At 43.2% G+C, this 15,917-nt stretch overlaps 1 protein-coding gene across 1 annotated transcript; it reads right to left on the reverse strand.

Moving 5' to 3' along the window:
• Nucleotides 1-479: 479 nt before the first annotated feature.
• Nucleotides 480-2,592, reverse strand: LOC131260376 (homeobox protein Hox-A13-like). The gene is made up of 3 exons (XM_058262079.1): nt 1,077-2,592; nt 827-1,005; nt 480-749 (listed from the first exon to the last, which is right to left on the reverse strand). The coding sequence occupies exons 1-3, from the start codon at nt 2,590-2,592 to the stop codon at nt 480-482; spliced, it is 1,965 nt and encodes a 654-aa protein (XP_058118062.1).
• Nucleotides 2,593-15,917: the final 13,325 nt, after the last annotated feature.

Here is a 15,917-nt window from a genome sequence, read left to right on the forward strand (position 1 = left end):
ACAACCAATTTGTGACTTTCAAAAATGTCAAATCGTATGTTCATGACTGCTGTGGTAATAATTTGAATGTGGGAGTACTAATCGAAAATTCAAAATTTCAATTCATAAACTGTTCAGTAATATTTGAAAGTCTACTCCTTCAAACCACCTTAGATTAAAACAGTTAAATTATAAAAATCGGTTTAATTTCGGTAGTGATTTCCCAATTTTGTTTTGATATGTCCAATGTAGATTTATTTATACCCATACATATTTACAACAAATTTACATCTATTGCAGGCTGCTTTCTAACTCCAATCAAATCTTGTGTTTATCTCATCTGCATCATCTCTTTTATGTATGATTAAAGCTCTACGAAGCTTAAGCTACTTGCTGGTAATTAACAGCGAACCCAATACGATATATTTAACCTATCTCTCCCTGTATAAAGTCCGAGCTTCTGGTGTAGATCACCCTCACTAGCGCCAATAATCGCCGACTTAGTCGTCACCTTCACTAGCACTGCGTGCATCCATGGAATCGGTACAAATAGTCAGATCCGGCGAGTCGATCTGGTTAACCATCCGGCCTCCACTCATGCCTCCTTGTGCCTGCGCCGGTTGGGCGAGATGAGCCTGTGGACCTGGTGTAGTCCCGATCGGTAATCCGTTCGCTATCTGCCGTTGCCGTATCATTGCTAACCGTTGCTGTGTGATTTCTAGATGATGCTTGCGCCATTTAATTCGACGATTCTGGAACCACACTTTAACCTACAATGGGATCCAATTCGGAAATGGCTTTTCAAGGAAACATTTTCAAGGATCGCCGCGTTTTCAAGGATCCTTACCTGCGCCTCCGTCAGCTGAAGCGTGTGTGCCAGATAGAGTCGCTCCGGACCAACCATGTACTGCTGCCGTTCGAATTCTGCCTCAAGACGTTCCAGCTGTTCTGGGGTGAAAATTGTACGAACTCTTTTGCTCTTGAGCGATGCGGCTGATGATGAAAGATTGGACTTTTTGGCAAGATCTGAGGGAGAGATGAAAAAATTTTATAATTAAGACACATCCATGTTCGACTATGGTCAATAGGAGTTTTACCTTTAAACTTATCCCTGTTATGATTTTGACTATGATGATGTGGCCCCAATGCCATATGATGTCCACCAGTAGTGTGCTGTTGCTGCTGCTGCTGTTGTTGTTGATGCGTGGAATGTTGCTGAAGATGTAGTTGTTGGTGTTGATTCTGGTGCTGTTGTTGTTGCTGCTGCTGTTGGGGGTGTTGTGGAGTTGGTTGCCCCTGATTGTGATGAAAATGGTGATGGCCTCCGAATCCAGGATGATGGTGATGGGGGTGATGGTGGTTCCCGGGATGATGCTGATGTTGCTGATGAAGATTTGGATGAACCCCAACGCCACCAGTGGATGGATGAAAAGCTGAAAAGCCTCCTCCAGTGCCGTGAAGACCCGGTAGTTGGTGTAGGCTTTGCAGGGCCGTTAAAGCTCCTCCTCCTGTAGCACCAGGTTGATGATGGCCAGCACTTAGAGGACGTAGCGGTCCGTACCCTAGCGGTCCACCGCAAGTATCCGCACTGTCCACACTGTCGGCACGCTCCCGCTTTTCCATTGCCGCCATTACGAGCGGTAAACGACCCATGGCCGCCGCAGCAACAGCCACTGCAGCAGCTGCCCTTTGTTGATGCTGTTGTGGCTGGAAGGTGGCTCCCGTGGAGAGATTCATAGCGCCATCACTGTACTCGTTGGCAGCCGCCGCTGCAGCCGCCTCGTCTTGCTTCTTTTTGAGCCCCAAAATGGCCGCTATTGTGAACGATTTTCCGACAAATCCATCCGTTTCAAGTACGGCGGTGTTTGCTTCGTTGGTACATGGACTGGCACACCCAGCATGGTTGTTTCTATGCATGTTTTCGTCCCCATCCCTGAAGCCGCCTTCGCCCTTTGATCCTTTCCCATCTATGATAATCTCCTCGTCATCTTCTTCGTCTTCCTCCTCAACGTCACTAGAGCTAACCATTTCTTTACTACATCGCGGTTGCTCACGTAGACTGTTTGATGTTCTACAACCTTCTCTGCCGTTCTCCTGGTGATCATACTCAACAATCCCTCTGCCTTCACTTTCCCCAGTCTCACGATCATCTACATCGATATCAACGTTGTTCTCCGATTCACTCAACTCTTCTTGTCTCTCCTGCTCGCTCCCCCTATCGAACGGACGTTTCCGGTCTCCGGCACAGGTTCGCTCGTTGCTACTATCGTCCTGTCCTTCCTCGTCCTCATCTGTTTGTGTCTCAAATTTACAGGTTTTTCCCCGGTACCCAACACCTGCGTTAATATCCTCTCGGTGTTGACGCTGACCTTCCATTTGCTGTTGGTAGTGCTGCTGTGAACTGCTGGATAGATGGTGATGCTGATGGGTGTTGGTTCCGGTCACCGGATGTCCATGGTGGGAGTGATGGCCATGATGGTGTTGTCCCAGCCCAGCGTCGGAGGCGAGAGCGAGGGCTGCAGCAGCAGCGGCCGTTGCGTGGGAAGTATGCAGATTGAGGAAGTGTGTCAACGGGTTCGCATGGTGATACTTTGTGGGCTGATGATGGATCATTTTTGAAAACTATGTGTTGTAGAAGTTACCCCACAAGTACCACTTCGATCTGATGGGAATAGTTGAGAAAACAATACAAAAAAAGGAGATTAATGTTCGCTGGTGATTTATGGTGTTGCTACGGTGGCTATAACTTGCAAAACCCCCTACTCTTACTCTATTAATTAACCCATATTAACCATACAAGCGACAAGGGAAACCGAAACTTTATCGTTTGCCATCGAACTATCCGAAAACCGCACGAACCAGCAGGTACTTTAACCGCTAATTAACCAAGCTTGACCCAAAGTAGAAAAAAAGACAAGTTTATGTCCAACCGAAAGACGTGAACGATAAGCTTTGTTGAGAGTGAATCTTTTCTGTAGTCTTTCATGGGTTTCCATAGTACGCCACGTGAACTCCATAACTCAGAGAAATTGTCCATTATTCTTGGGTTCTGACAGCTATAAATATTTAAAATTGAGTTTAAAAAGACAAAGTAAGAGTATGTTACAGGTTATCAAAATATTGATTTGCTAGACAAAGTAAAAGTATGTTATAGGTTTTCAAAATGTTGATTTGCTGTAAAAATGAAGCTCTAACTGTTTGAATTAAACCAATAAAGTATAGTTTTTGAAGAATATTTAAGTGTCTTGTTAAACAACTATACTGTTTTAATGTTATTTTCGAAAAGACTTTTATTACGAAAATGTAAGTACCGCTGTAGTTACAACTATAAAAAAGAAGAGATCACAAATGTATAACAACGCAAAAAAGTGCTGCCAACAGCATTAACTAAACTTAAATTCCACTTTTTAGCCAAAGGCTTGTCTACTCAGAAAAACAACAAACGTTGTAAATAAGTTACAAGTTAAAGAGAAATAAAATACATTTTTCAATCAGAAATGTAAATCAAATAATATTGCAATATACGATCGAATGGATTGAATTGAACAATGTAATGAATACTTAAAGTGATTCGTATAAGGCGTTGTAGATTACCACCGGAGAAGGTTAGTTGGAATCTTCAGAGATAGTCATTTCTGAGGTAAATTTTGATTTAATGCGGGTATATTTTATGTCAAAACCTAAACAACTTTTGAAAATTTGTCTATACACATGTCAAAGACGTAATAAACTATTGAGGAAATCATTCGCCCCAAGAAAACCGAACTTAATTGGTTTAAAGTATAACGTTTGGGCAGCTTGTTGAATGAGAAACCGCAAAAGGGATGGATACACGCAACAAATGCAAAACACTGGCAAGGGGTTATTACATTTGCATAAATATGCTCAACAGTGCGTATCGCATGTCCTTTTTTATGAGGTCACTTTACCATGCTTGATGGAAATCATCATTGTTGAAAAAGGGATCATCCAACCGAGTATCAAACTTCCGGATTTACTTCGATGGACAGCTCAAACATGCTCTTATGAGTCTCTACGGGGCTGACTGCAAAGAAAGCATACAAATATGGTATGTTTTGGGCCTCATACAGACCGCTGTCGGAAACATGATCATGCTTGAACAATGGCAATGGCAGCATAAGTGTAGGGCCGACTCTATTGTTCACCGGAGACGAACAACGAGTTTATAGCGGTTAGTAAAGTGAGAATCTCGCCGCACAGTTGGTTTACGTTCTGGTGTTTCCTTTTCTGGCGACACCCATAAGTACCGATCCATTTCCATTCCAATGAAGCCCTAGTGGGTGATATTTAAGATTAACCCTTCCTTTTGCGCCACCGGCGAGACGGAAGATGCGAAACAATTTGGCATAAACTGTAGCTTCAACTGGAAATTCAATCCCTTCCCTGTACCGTACCGGTTTGCATAAGTGACGCAAGATAACGTTACAATTTTGGTTCATCCTGAGTCGAACGGAGAAGAGCAAACAGACCGTCTAAATGGGACAAAGCTTTCGAAAAATACCAGTGATGATACCAGAAAAATGATCAATTTTAATTCGACCGCAGTGTTTCAAACGAAAGCTACCTACCAATTGTTGCGTTCTCGACAGCCACAGCTTTTTACTTTTCGAAACGAAAATAGTAGTGGTTATTCAATCACACTCCATTGAACATTCATACATAAGTATCTGAGAGTGCGGCGGAGAATCACTTGTTTTTCAATTTATCATCATCAATTAATTCATTTCAGAGCACTTCGCAACATGCACACTCTGTATCTCGTCTGGTATCGTCGTATCTCGTCGGTATTTAAAGTATATTTCGACAGAATGGGAGACCACACTTATTTATTCGAACAATGTTTCATTATTATTTAATTTCAAACATAAATCATCAACAGGCTTCCTTTTCGTATCACTAGAATTATATTTCAGTTCAAAACTACCGTTGGCCGAAGGAGGTGTCTAATTGTCACTTTATTTCTATACAGCACACATTCATAGTTTTCCCAATTCTAATTAGTCTCATTCGTTCTCTGAAGGAAAAACTCTAATAAACAAATACGAGAACTTTCCCAACTAATCTCACTGTATCACTTTAAACCACTTTTCCAAACTCACTGACGAAAAATGTAGAGCCATCGAACCTCGGAGTAAGTGCTTGACTATGGTCTGCAACCGACGAAAAGTGGAACCTTACTGTGATTTCACGAGTAGTTCACCTCCCAAACACACCGAACTGGCCACTTGGTTTCACCTGGCTGACCACCTGAACTGAGGGCGTTGGGTGTAACCTGATCCACTGTGCACAAATGAAAGGATGGTAGGCCTGGCCTATGGCATGGTGAAGTTGGATTTGATTTGTCCACTGTAATTGCCCCTTTTGTGGTGGGGATAAGTGAGGCTAATGTCGATGGACCCCTGTCAATGACCGAAGAGAACCAAGGGGGTTTTCCCGAGTCACCGGGCGTCTAATACTTCTGAGCTCCCCCACAGCTGGTATTGCAAGAAATCAAAACACCGTCGGAGGAATCACAATCTTTATGTTTCGCTAAGTACTTGATGAGCTGAGGATAGATTGTCACAAGCGTTGGAGAAACTTTTACCATCCTTTGTACACTTCGGATATTAGGAAACAACTGCATAATCAAACAGCTTAATGAACAACACACCACTATTAGGTTAATAGACACAGGTACTGTCCATTGCTCCTTGGAGTTGAGCAAGGAGTTCCTGTGAACTGGTGACGATACCGCGCGGTCGAACGTCAACAACGGACTGGCATCCTGGCAGCATCGGTGCCGGACATCAGGACAATGCAGTCAGGCTCTCGTCTCGGAATGATATCGCCCTCCCCGATGCAACCGATTAGCCACCATCATCCCGACCACCATTTCACTTCCATTAGGGTAGGAAAAACGACAACGACGAGGAGGATGATGATCCTGATGGTGATGATGTTGTTTTTGCAGGTGCACGCAACGAGAGGAAGGGAAACGGCTGTGGCTGCAGCGGAAGGTTCGTTAATTTGACCAGACAATCAAAACCACCTCCTCCCTTCGCACCCGATTCGGTTCCGGTAGGGAACTTCCCCGTTTTCCCGGAAGGACTAATAAAAATACCATAAAGTCATGAATGGGAAGCACACGTGCAACGGGTACGAAGCATGAGCTAGTGGGGTGGAGGGATGGGTGGAAGAAGGTCTAACCAACCCAACAAATCTGTGATCTCTCAATGTTCATTGTGTAATCCGTCCTCAGTCGCTCGACCTCCACCGTACAGTAGGAAAAGGAAAGCGAAATGAACACAAGGACCGCTCAAAATAGGAGAAGGAGTAGGAGGGAAAATATACATGTGGAAAACCCTAGGAGCCCAACCGAGAGCTAGGTTCTGGGGAGCCTAGCGATGGGAAAAGGATGGGCTAAAATAAAATCATAACACTTGACAACAATATTAGCGAGAGAATGTGGAATATTTTCACCACAATTTGTTACCCTGAGCATGATAAAGGAATGGTGGTAAGAGGAGGAACACCTCTAAAGGAGTGAAAAGGACTCTCTCGTAAGGTACTATTTTCTTCTGGGATGGAAAAAGGATAGCTATGTTGTCGGCTTTCCGTCCCATGGAGGGGATTTGGTCATGCGTACTGAAATGGGTTTCCGGAAAACTGCCTTTGCCATTTCCGTCCACGAGCAGGGGAAGTTTTCTGGATCGGCCATTTTTCTTCGCGTGAGGAAAAACTCCAACTCGGAAGATAAAACGTGTGTAAACCAATGCGAACTGTTGTCTCGTTTCCACGCCAGTGAAAAACGCATCACCTCCGACTTATTTTCCTATATTTTCCCGGTGCACATTTTCATTCCCCTTCTCGTTTCGTTTCGTTGGCGATCTCACTCACGCACGTAGAAAAACTCCCAGCCCCGGGGGGTAATTGTTACGAGCGGAAAATGAAGCACGAAGCCGAGCCGATGGAAATTTCCGGGCCCCGGGAAAGGATGTGGAAAAACCCGACCACCGACCGATCTGGTGAAGGGAGGGACCCCGCCCCGGGTCTGATTAAGTTGCTGTGAATTTTCGGGCTCATTTTCTTAACGGAAATTTAATTGACAGTAAGATTGCTTTGGCAAGGTTTGAAGGATGTGGCTCGGTGGAGCTCCCAGGATGGGGAAAAGAGAGGAAAAGTGAAGTATGGGGCTTTGAAGACTGTCTGTGGATGCAAGGAATGTTCCGTAGCTATCGTCGTGAGATCAAATGAGCAGCAATGGGGAGCAAATTAAATGAAGCGTAAACGAACGCTCGTTGGCAAAACCCAAAAGTGGTTGGTTTTGTAAAGCAACTAGCGGTTTGAAAGGTGTATATTGGAATAGTAAACCACCGGCAAATCAATAAGCTAACATAAAACAAACATGACCATTAGAAATAGTTATGTGACGTTCAGAAGTTATGTAACTCATCAGAAAATGTTTGAAACGTTAGTTTTTACTTAAAATGGATCTAGTATCTTTTTGTGAGTCTTTTTTATGTTTAATGTATAAGATTATTTAAGTATTTCGTTTTCACTTGTCATATTCATTTGGGTTTTTTTATTTACTATACTAGATTCTTATTTTGTAATATACTCATATTCTTATATCAAGGAGCCGCGTTTTGAAAGTGAAAAAATATCACACGAAAATTGCATGGATTTTTGGCACAAAATAAACAACAATTCGCCCGACATAGCGGGGAAAGGAATTCTAATTGAAATACTTTTCGTACTGCGCCGTCGTCTTACGTTGACGTCCCCGAGTTTCCATCATCGTCCCTATCGCGGGAGGCCATATCAAAAACGTCCTTCCGAGTAAGAATGTTCCTCCCGAAAACGCCATTTACGTATCCTTTCTCGAGCAAATTTCTTCCGTCGGACGAACGTAAAACTAAAAACTGACCCCGCAGGAAAAGGAGGTAAATGTTGTAGCCGACACGAAAGACACGATAAAGGAGTACCAGAATCGGTTACTCTCGTTGCCGACGGGTTTTCGGGGTAGAAGAATATAATACTGAAGGCACCCAACATGGATGCCCCGGAAGTCCAGACAGCGTCTGCAGGACGCCGATTTGCGATTGGGGTATTTATGGGTTGAAATGGAACGGATGTTTTCAGCGAAAGTGAAAACCGAGACCAGTGCAATCTTGTCCGGAAAGGAGTTTCCGGCGTACGCGCTTGCTTTCGAAAGCGGAAACCGGAGAGAAGCTGAACGGATTTTATCATGAGCCTTAAATGAGAGCCAATTTCTGTAGCACGCACGGACTGTAATTGAGTTGTGCCAATGGAGTGAAGGACGGGGTAAACGCCCAATTGAAGCGATGGCCGGAAAATTGGGTCTGGCGTAGCTCGGAAAAGCTCTTCCCCATTGCGGAGGAGGGCAAATGAACTGGAAATGAACGTTAATTGCATTATTGCGCGTCTTCGACACTTTCTGACTCCATCGCGATTGGGAAAAGGCAGGCTGGCGGTAGGCATGGGATTGAGAGAGGCCCAGCATCAAGTAGAATTCCACGAAAATGGTGACATTCCGAGACCGTGGTTCGGGACCAGACGTCCAGACGCGGAGGAAATGTACCAATGTCGGGAATGCCGTCGTGAGAGGAGTTCTCAAATACGATAGGCAATTAGCGAGGCTGAGCTACATTTGGCGCGCCATTGGATCAATCAGTGGAGGCTTTAAATATCACCAAACATTCGTCTTTAGCAGTTTACTAGAAGCAAAGATACTTCGGCTATACATTTCTCAACCCCAAATCGATCGATAGCCGTCGAGGTTTGCCCTCCAGACCTTAATTAGATTACGCCAGCATTGAGTTAATTAAGACTTCACACATTCAATTGCCTTCCTCGAGGAGGAGTAGAACTGAGTGAAGGAAGGAGAAAAGAGAGTGTTTGAAATTAAAGGCCATCATTTTGGAGTTTACCATCAAGATCTATTGTGCATCGAAGCTTCCGAAGGTATGTTAAAGACTTAATTTGCATCTCTTGGTTAATTCTCTTACCCTTGTGCGAAAACGTACAGAAAAAGATGAAAGAGTAATTTTTGTCTGGATCTTTGTGTTCTAACTTCACCTCAAAGCTTCCGGTAAAAAAACCATCCGGAAGGCTAAAACTGCCATCAAAGTCCAATGTCCATGGGGCCATGTTTATGACGACGCACGGCACGGTTTGTTTTATGGCAACCTCCGACGATGCTAATGATGACAACGGTGACGGTCTCCCGTAAAGTAAAACCATAGACACTACGTTGGCGATGGGTGGCCGCTTGGTTGGTGGGGTAGTTTGTGCAACCATTTTTCCTACCTCCCTCTACCACGTGGAAACGCTTTTCTCCCCCATTCGTTTGCCGGTGGCTGTTGGTTTTAGGCTCCGCCCACGTATTTACTTCCATCCGCCTCGAAGCGGAAAACCCGACCGGCTCGTAATAATTCAGTAGAATGTTTACGATGGAGGGAAGGATGCACGCTGGGGTGGAAAATGTGGTAGCATGGATTTTCTCCGTTTCTTGTTAATTTGCTTCGACATCATTATTAGTTCATACCGATTAACTTTCCGAGTGTTTGTTTCATAATTGTGTAACAATAAATGTGGATTATTCATCAAAATTTCATTTGGTTTTGAGTACACTCTGTGGTCTTGTGGGTTGTGGTTGATGTACTAAACAATTTTCTTTTGAAAATAATTCGTTGAAACTGCTGAAATGCAATTCAAAACACTGATAAAAAATCAAATTTCACCATCCAGACAAAACGTTACAAATGTGGATCCACTCAGTGGTCGGCTAATCTTATTATAAATTCAGTATCCCTGGTGCCCATTAAACGTTCAGCTCAGCTACAGTTTTGCAGTCGTTGCTATGGAAGTTTTTTTTCCCGGTATTACTCTGTCGTAACGAGCTAGCGTTTGTCCAGCCGGACTATGATTCCGATAAAATCTAATCCCTTTTAGCAGGACATTTGCTAGCCAGCACCCTTTCAAGCTGCCCATCAGTAAGGACAGACTTGGGCATATGGGTTGCCATATTTGCTGCAATCCAAATGAACTTTTTAATTAATCCATTGAAACTCGCTCGTTAGAAATTTTCGTTTATGCTAGATGCATAGCTGCTGCATCGTTGAACTAGCTCATATTTTAATTACAGCTTGTACAGAGATTATCCTTAAGGTATGTAAATGTTGCTTTACAAGCTGGTCCATACAGGGACTAGTATTTGAACAATTTATTTTCAGTATACATTGCTGTATTTTTGTTCTACAAATCAAATAAATTTGTGTTAGCAAACAACATCTTTTTTATATATGTGTCCAGTGTATCCTTACTTTGGTGTAATTAAATAGATTGAAATTTTCGAAGTTATTTCGATTGATTATCCCGTATTTTTTAAGCTTCAAGCGAATTCCCACTCGAGTCACGCCGCTTCGTTCGAAAACAATTTTGTTCGGTGAAATGCAACCGAACGGAATGCTCGATAATCAAAGGAATACGAGAATATTTATGTTCGAAATAAAGTAATTCAATCCAATATCTTCGAGAGTCAAAGGCAACGTGTTGTGAAAGAGTAAACAGTAGATGTAGAATAATTAAACGAGACAACTACCAAATAATGTTTGAGCTAAGTAAAACAAATTCAGTGGAAAGCCTTTGACCAGAAAAAAGGCCTCCATCAAAAACAAAAGGTCGGTTAGAGAAGCAAACCGCTAGAAAATTTACCTTTTGCGTTGAAAATCTAATAACATACAATTAGTGCAACCATTCCACCCGCACATTTCCCGCCCCTGTTGGAAAAGCTTCACCACGGGAATAAATTCAAAATTGTAAAACCAACTTCAACCCAGGATGGTTGCCGATCCGAATAGTACGAGTAAACGAATAATTGCTCGGAACGCAAAAACAAATTTTGATGAGAATATTTTCCCCTTGCACCCAACCTTGCGCTGAGCCTTCTAGAAGGGGGGACCCCGGTCAAGCCCGCCCGGTAGCCGGGAAATCCATATTAATTTGATCCTTTGGTTACCATCGACGATTGTTTGCCTCGTCGCCAGGAGAGCCGAACGGAAGAGGAGTAATTCGCAATGATATGGCTACAAAATTATTAATAAAATTGCCATTTTTGATCTCCACCCTCCGGGGGAGGGTAGTCGTATCCCCACTTCTCCATTGTTGCAATGCACATTTGTTTGTTTTTTCTTCGACTATGATTGAAGCCTCGGCCGCTGGCTTTCATCAACACTGTAAAACAATATTATTCGTGCATTCGTTTATCCGGCTTCTCTTTCTCTCTGGTGGCCACAAAATTGCCCGTTTGCCCTTTTCGTTTCCCGGGAGACTATTTATTCTGAGCGAACCCTGCTATCAGTCACTCCATCCATTTATTCGTCCAATATCTGCTTGAACTGCAAACGCATCCATCGAGTAAGCTCGAGTGGAATATCTGTGTGTTTTGCTATTTCATCCCATCCCTCTACCAAGCCGTCCATTTTGTTGAAGTGGAAAATTGTAGTGGGAGGTTGTACGTGTGAGAGAAAAAGGAGAAACAACGAAGGGGGGGCAGAAAAATGAAAACTTTTCCGGTTCCGGTAGGGAGCAAACATCGCTTGGGAAATGGGGATTTGAAAAAGGCCATTATATCGTACCAAAATTATGATGATCATCACGATGGGCCCCAGACAATTCTCGATGGCGTCCGTTTACCGGCGAAAAGCGGGAAAAGCGGTAGCTCTCCTGAGGAGGAAGAGATAAATAAAAGGTAAACCACAACCGAATGATGGCTGCCATGAGCAAAGGGCCATGATGGTTTTGCATTCAGATTTGATTGCAATTACCACAGGCCAGCCTGAGGTCGGTGGAAAATAGGAAAAGCGCCCTCGCCTGTTTTGATTCATTTGCTAATTTTTCTCTTTGATAACAGTGTACCGTGGGGCACACGATCGACATGGACCCGGAAGCTAGTTATGGTAGTTCCACTGGAGCAGGAGCGGAGGAAAAACACCGAGTGGAGAATACATTTTTACTCCAGCTCGAGCCCTGGAGCCCCATTTGGATATACCCTGGTTTATCAGGCATCTGAGACTTCTTTGAACTTTGGAAATTACCTCTTTAATCCATTTCCACACGAGAGGGCTAGATAGTTTTTGTGTTTTTTTGACACAATTAAACGTCCAAAGGGTAATTAAATAATATAAATAATATAAATTTCATAAAATAACTGGTAAGAAATATTTTTGAACACAGTTGAACTGACCACAAAGCTTGATGCGCAGATGAAATGATCACATGCTTGCACATTAACAAGCAACAAATAGAAATCGAGTGTTCATTTTTTTGACATCCCCAACTTAACCGAAAATATGACAAGGAGTTTTTGAGCGTGTAAAAACCTTTTATCATTAAAAATGTTTTCTTTTGAGTAATTTAAGCTAAAACTACACGTTTTGCAACCATCTTTGGTATGGAAAACTCTTTTCTGGAATCTTCATTACTTAGAGCTTCTTGTAAATCCAGGCCATTTTCCAAATAGCCAACGTATCGTCATCGCGTTTCCTCTCAACGAATCCGATGAGACGGTACTAGCATGCGCCATCATCACCCTGAAGATCGGCCCTGGGCGTCATTATTATCACTCGAATTATGATATAATAAAACCGCTCCCAAGCCGAACCCCGGACCCCGGAAACCACGAAACATCAGCTTATTATTATGTCCCGAACCGACCCGACGCGAGTCCATCCCATTAGCGATGGAAGGTGGAGAGCTACCGTAGCTTCCGGTGACGCTTTTCCGCCGAACATCACGGCATCGGGACGTTTTTGGCCCGCCAAAAGACACATAAATTACCCATTGATGGTGACATTATGTTCGCTTCGAAAGGGAAAACAAGGGCTCAGAAGCGGCAGGAAGGAATGGTAATTAATTAACGCATTAATTAAAATTCGCCTCCGTTCTCCTCGGTGATTATTATTGTTATGGCGATAATCTGGCGCAAAATTATCCAGCCGCCATTGCCATGCCGGAGGAGCAATGCCGGGAGTGGCTGATGAAGGAAGAATGTCCTTGCCTCGGCGCTGCGGCTAATAATCGTTCGCTTTTCGCCGTCGTGATATTACGCCGGCCAGTGATTATCCTTTTCAGATGAAAAACAACAACGATGGATCCGGTGGTTGTTCAACTGCAGCCGCTAATGGGATGATGTTGTTATTTTGAGGATAAATAATATCGAAAGTTTAATTAAAATTTTGTAGATAATTTCATTACCCCGAAGCGGGGTGGATTCGAAGATTCCCGCAACGAACCATTAATGAACGTCGTGGAAGAGTAAAGTGGGAAAACGAAGATGATCAATTCCGCAAACATTTACCAATCTGCAAAAGCATGTTGCAAAAAGAATAAAAAATAAACAAAGCATGCAAGTGATCGGGAAAAGGGCAAATGTTTTTCCGAAATGGCTACTTGAAGGGGCTGTCGACTTCTCGATCTAATAATGCCAACAATCGACCGGGTGGATAACGGGGTGTCACGCGAATGAAGATGAATGAGCTCGGGCAATATGTTTGTCTGTGATTATTGCCACCTTTTTCCGGAACCCTCACCTTCCGGGAAACCCCGACAAACAGAGGGAAAAAGAACAACACAAATGCTTTCGCTAGGTTTTCCCCCTAGCTCTGCACGGAAAATGCATCAAAGACGAGAGTTGGTTTGAGTTGGGTAACGGAACATTGGGAAGCTACCTTTGAAGTCGGGAGGGTTTTCGGGACCCGAACGAGCTCATTCAGTCAAGGAGTGGCAGCGTGGTTCCCTCGGGTTTGCAACCCCTCCGGAACGAAGGAAGGCCTTTTAGACGGGACGGGACGCGACGGTTGAGGTTGGAATGTGCGTTATTAAAATATTTGTCAAACGATTGTAGCAAATCCAATAATGATGATACGACTAATTTGCCGTAATAAGCCGTAAATCGTGACTGATATCACTAGGGGACATTATACATACCAGCTACGCTTTTCCTCCTCCAAAAGGATATTTTCATCGTTTTCCTATAATAATACGAAATTGCTTTCACCAGTAGCCGATTCAAGGGAGTCCTCAAGTCAAGGCATAGCCATCCGAGGATGGAAAAAGGACTGCTAAGGGGAATAAATACAAAACAGGTGCCTTAACCAAACGGTGGCCACCATTTCCTCGTTTTCTAGAAAATGTCCCCGTTTGTCCCTCCAGCACCAAATGATAGCTGACTTGACTGGATGGTAAAAGTTAATGTGCCGTGAATACTGTTTACCAAAGCTTGAACATTGCAATCCGTACCGTAAAGCATTAAGCGAGCCGAATGGAAAATTTTCATTTGACAGCTAGCTTTCCTTCATGCCTGATGGACGGACAAATTAGGAGGGATGGATGCTAATTTCCAGGCGGTAAGGGTGACAAATTGTACATTGATTCTTAAGCATTCAATAAATAGTTTTTAGCGGAGGTCATTTTGGCCTATTTGAACTAAGAAAGCCCCTCCCAATTTTTCACTATTTAGCTATTATAAATGTCAACTTGTTGATCACTAGTTGTTGGTAGAGATTTTCATTAAAATATTTTCTGCTTGAACATATACGATTGATCAAAAGTATTGTATTCCCGGGGGAAAATATATTTACACTTTGTGGCTCTTATTCTTTCCTACCAACTCCATATTTATGTTACATTTGTCTTATGCATGCTAAATAACTTTATCTGAGAAAAGTCCCAATGCACGTGCTACCTTAAGAGGGCAAACTTTTATGAGACATCATCATCTACGTATTGATGCCATATCAATATCATGAGCTGCCGATGGACACAAGATAGTCAACATCAAAAGAACACATCACCTAGTTTAACGTGTCGAGCCGCTCGTACGTTAAGCGGTGGCACGTGGTTTTCCCTTTTGCGCCAACGAAAAAAGCACGTGTTTATGTTCCTTCCGCGGAATCAAGTCACCTTTGCTTCCGAAAACAACGACAGAGATTTGTCGCATGGTTCATTGCGGGTCTTCGGTGGTGTTTAATATGAAATTTATTGCTTTTCTCTCCGAATTGTCACGCGTCCGAACACGTGTTCGTTCTTCCGATGGCACCTGCTTCTACATCCTCCCCCCCTGACGTAACTTTTCCACTTCTGTACAGTCGACCTCTCGAGGATCTGTCCTTTTCCGCGGGTGGAAGTTTCCGCACCCCACCGGTTGGTGTGAATGTTTGAAGGAAAAGCGTGATTCAAACATTAAACAAGCATTTTCCCCTCCATTTGAAGGCCATTCATGGAGGGAATGACTGGTGGACAATTCTTCGTAGGCCCTGTTTGACAAAAAAAAAAAGCCGATCACTCTTATCCATAAACATTTCGTTCATCCGCCACCGAAAATAATCGTTGTAGCTCTTTTTCCCTTAACTGCTAGTTCCCTTCTTTTTTACGTCATATTAAATTTATCTCCGCGCGATACGAATTTTCCATCTCTCCCTCATGGTTTCGTTTTTTCTTGTCTTTTATATGGAGCGAAAGGTCTGCTCCCTCTTCTGTGTGGCCACGGTAGCAAATATTGTCATCATCATGATCATTAAATAGATTTAGATTAAATTTACATGCCCAAATACCTCCCGATGGCGGGTTGGCGCATGCCGAACGCCCGGCCAATTGAAACACGAAGGAACAAGTGGCTTACTCGCTTAAGAGTCGATGGTCACGTTATTCTTTGTGAGAACGACGCCGTTTTCCGGGTAACTTCCGAAGAAAAGTATTGTTATCATGTGATTCTTTGTTTAAATATAATATTTTGTAGCGAAATTAAACTACGCACATTTATGTTGTCAGGAAGAATTAAAGAGGCTACATTTTTTTTAAATTTCGACAGAAAACCAGTTTTGTTTTCCACCACTCTTTGTTATATAAATCCACTT

The sequence above is a fragment of the Anopheles coustani genome, chromosome 3, assembly GCF_943734705.1.
Source record: "Anopheles coustani chromosome 3, idAnoCousDA_361_x.2, whole genome shotgun sequence".
NCBI classification, from domain to species: domain Eukaryota; kingdom Metazoa; phylum Arthropoda; class Insecta; order Diptera; family Culicidae; genus Anopheles; species Anopheles coustani.

Coding starts and splice junctions, on each gene's coding strand:
- LOC131260376 (XM_058262079.1), bottom strand. CDS start 2,592: ATGATCCATCATCAGCCCACAAAGTATCACCATGCGAACCCGTTGACA. Junction 1,006..1,076: donor TAACAGGGATAAGTTTAAAG/GTAAAACTCCTA, acceptor TCTCTCCCTCAG/ATCTTGCCAAAAAGTCCAAT. Junction 750..826: donor TTCAGCTGACGGAGGCGCAG/GTAAGGATCCTT, acceptor ATCCCATTGTAG/GTTAAAGTGTGGTTCCAGAA.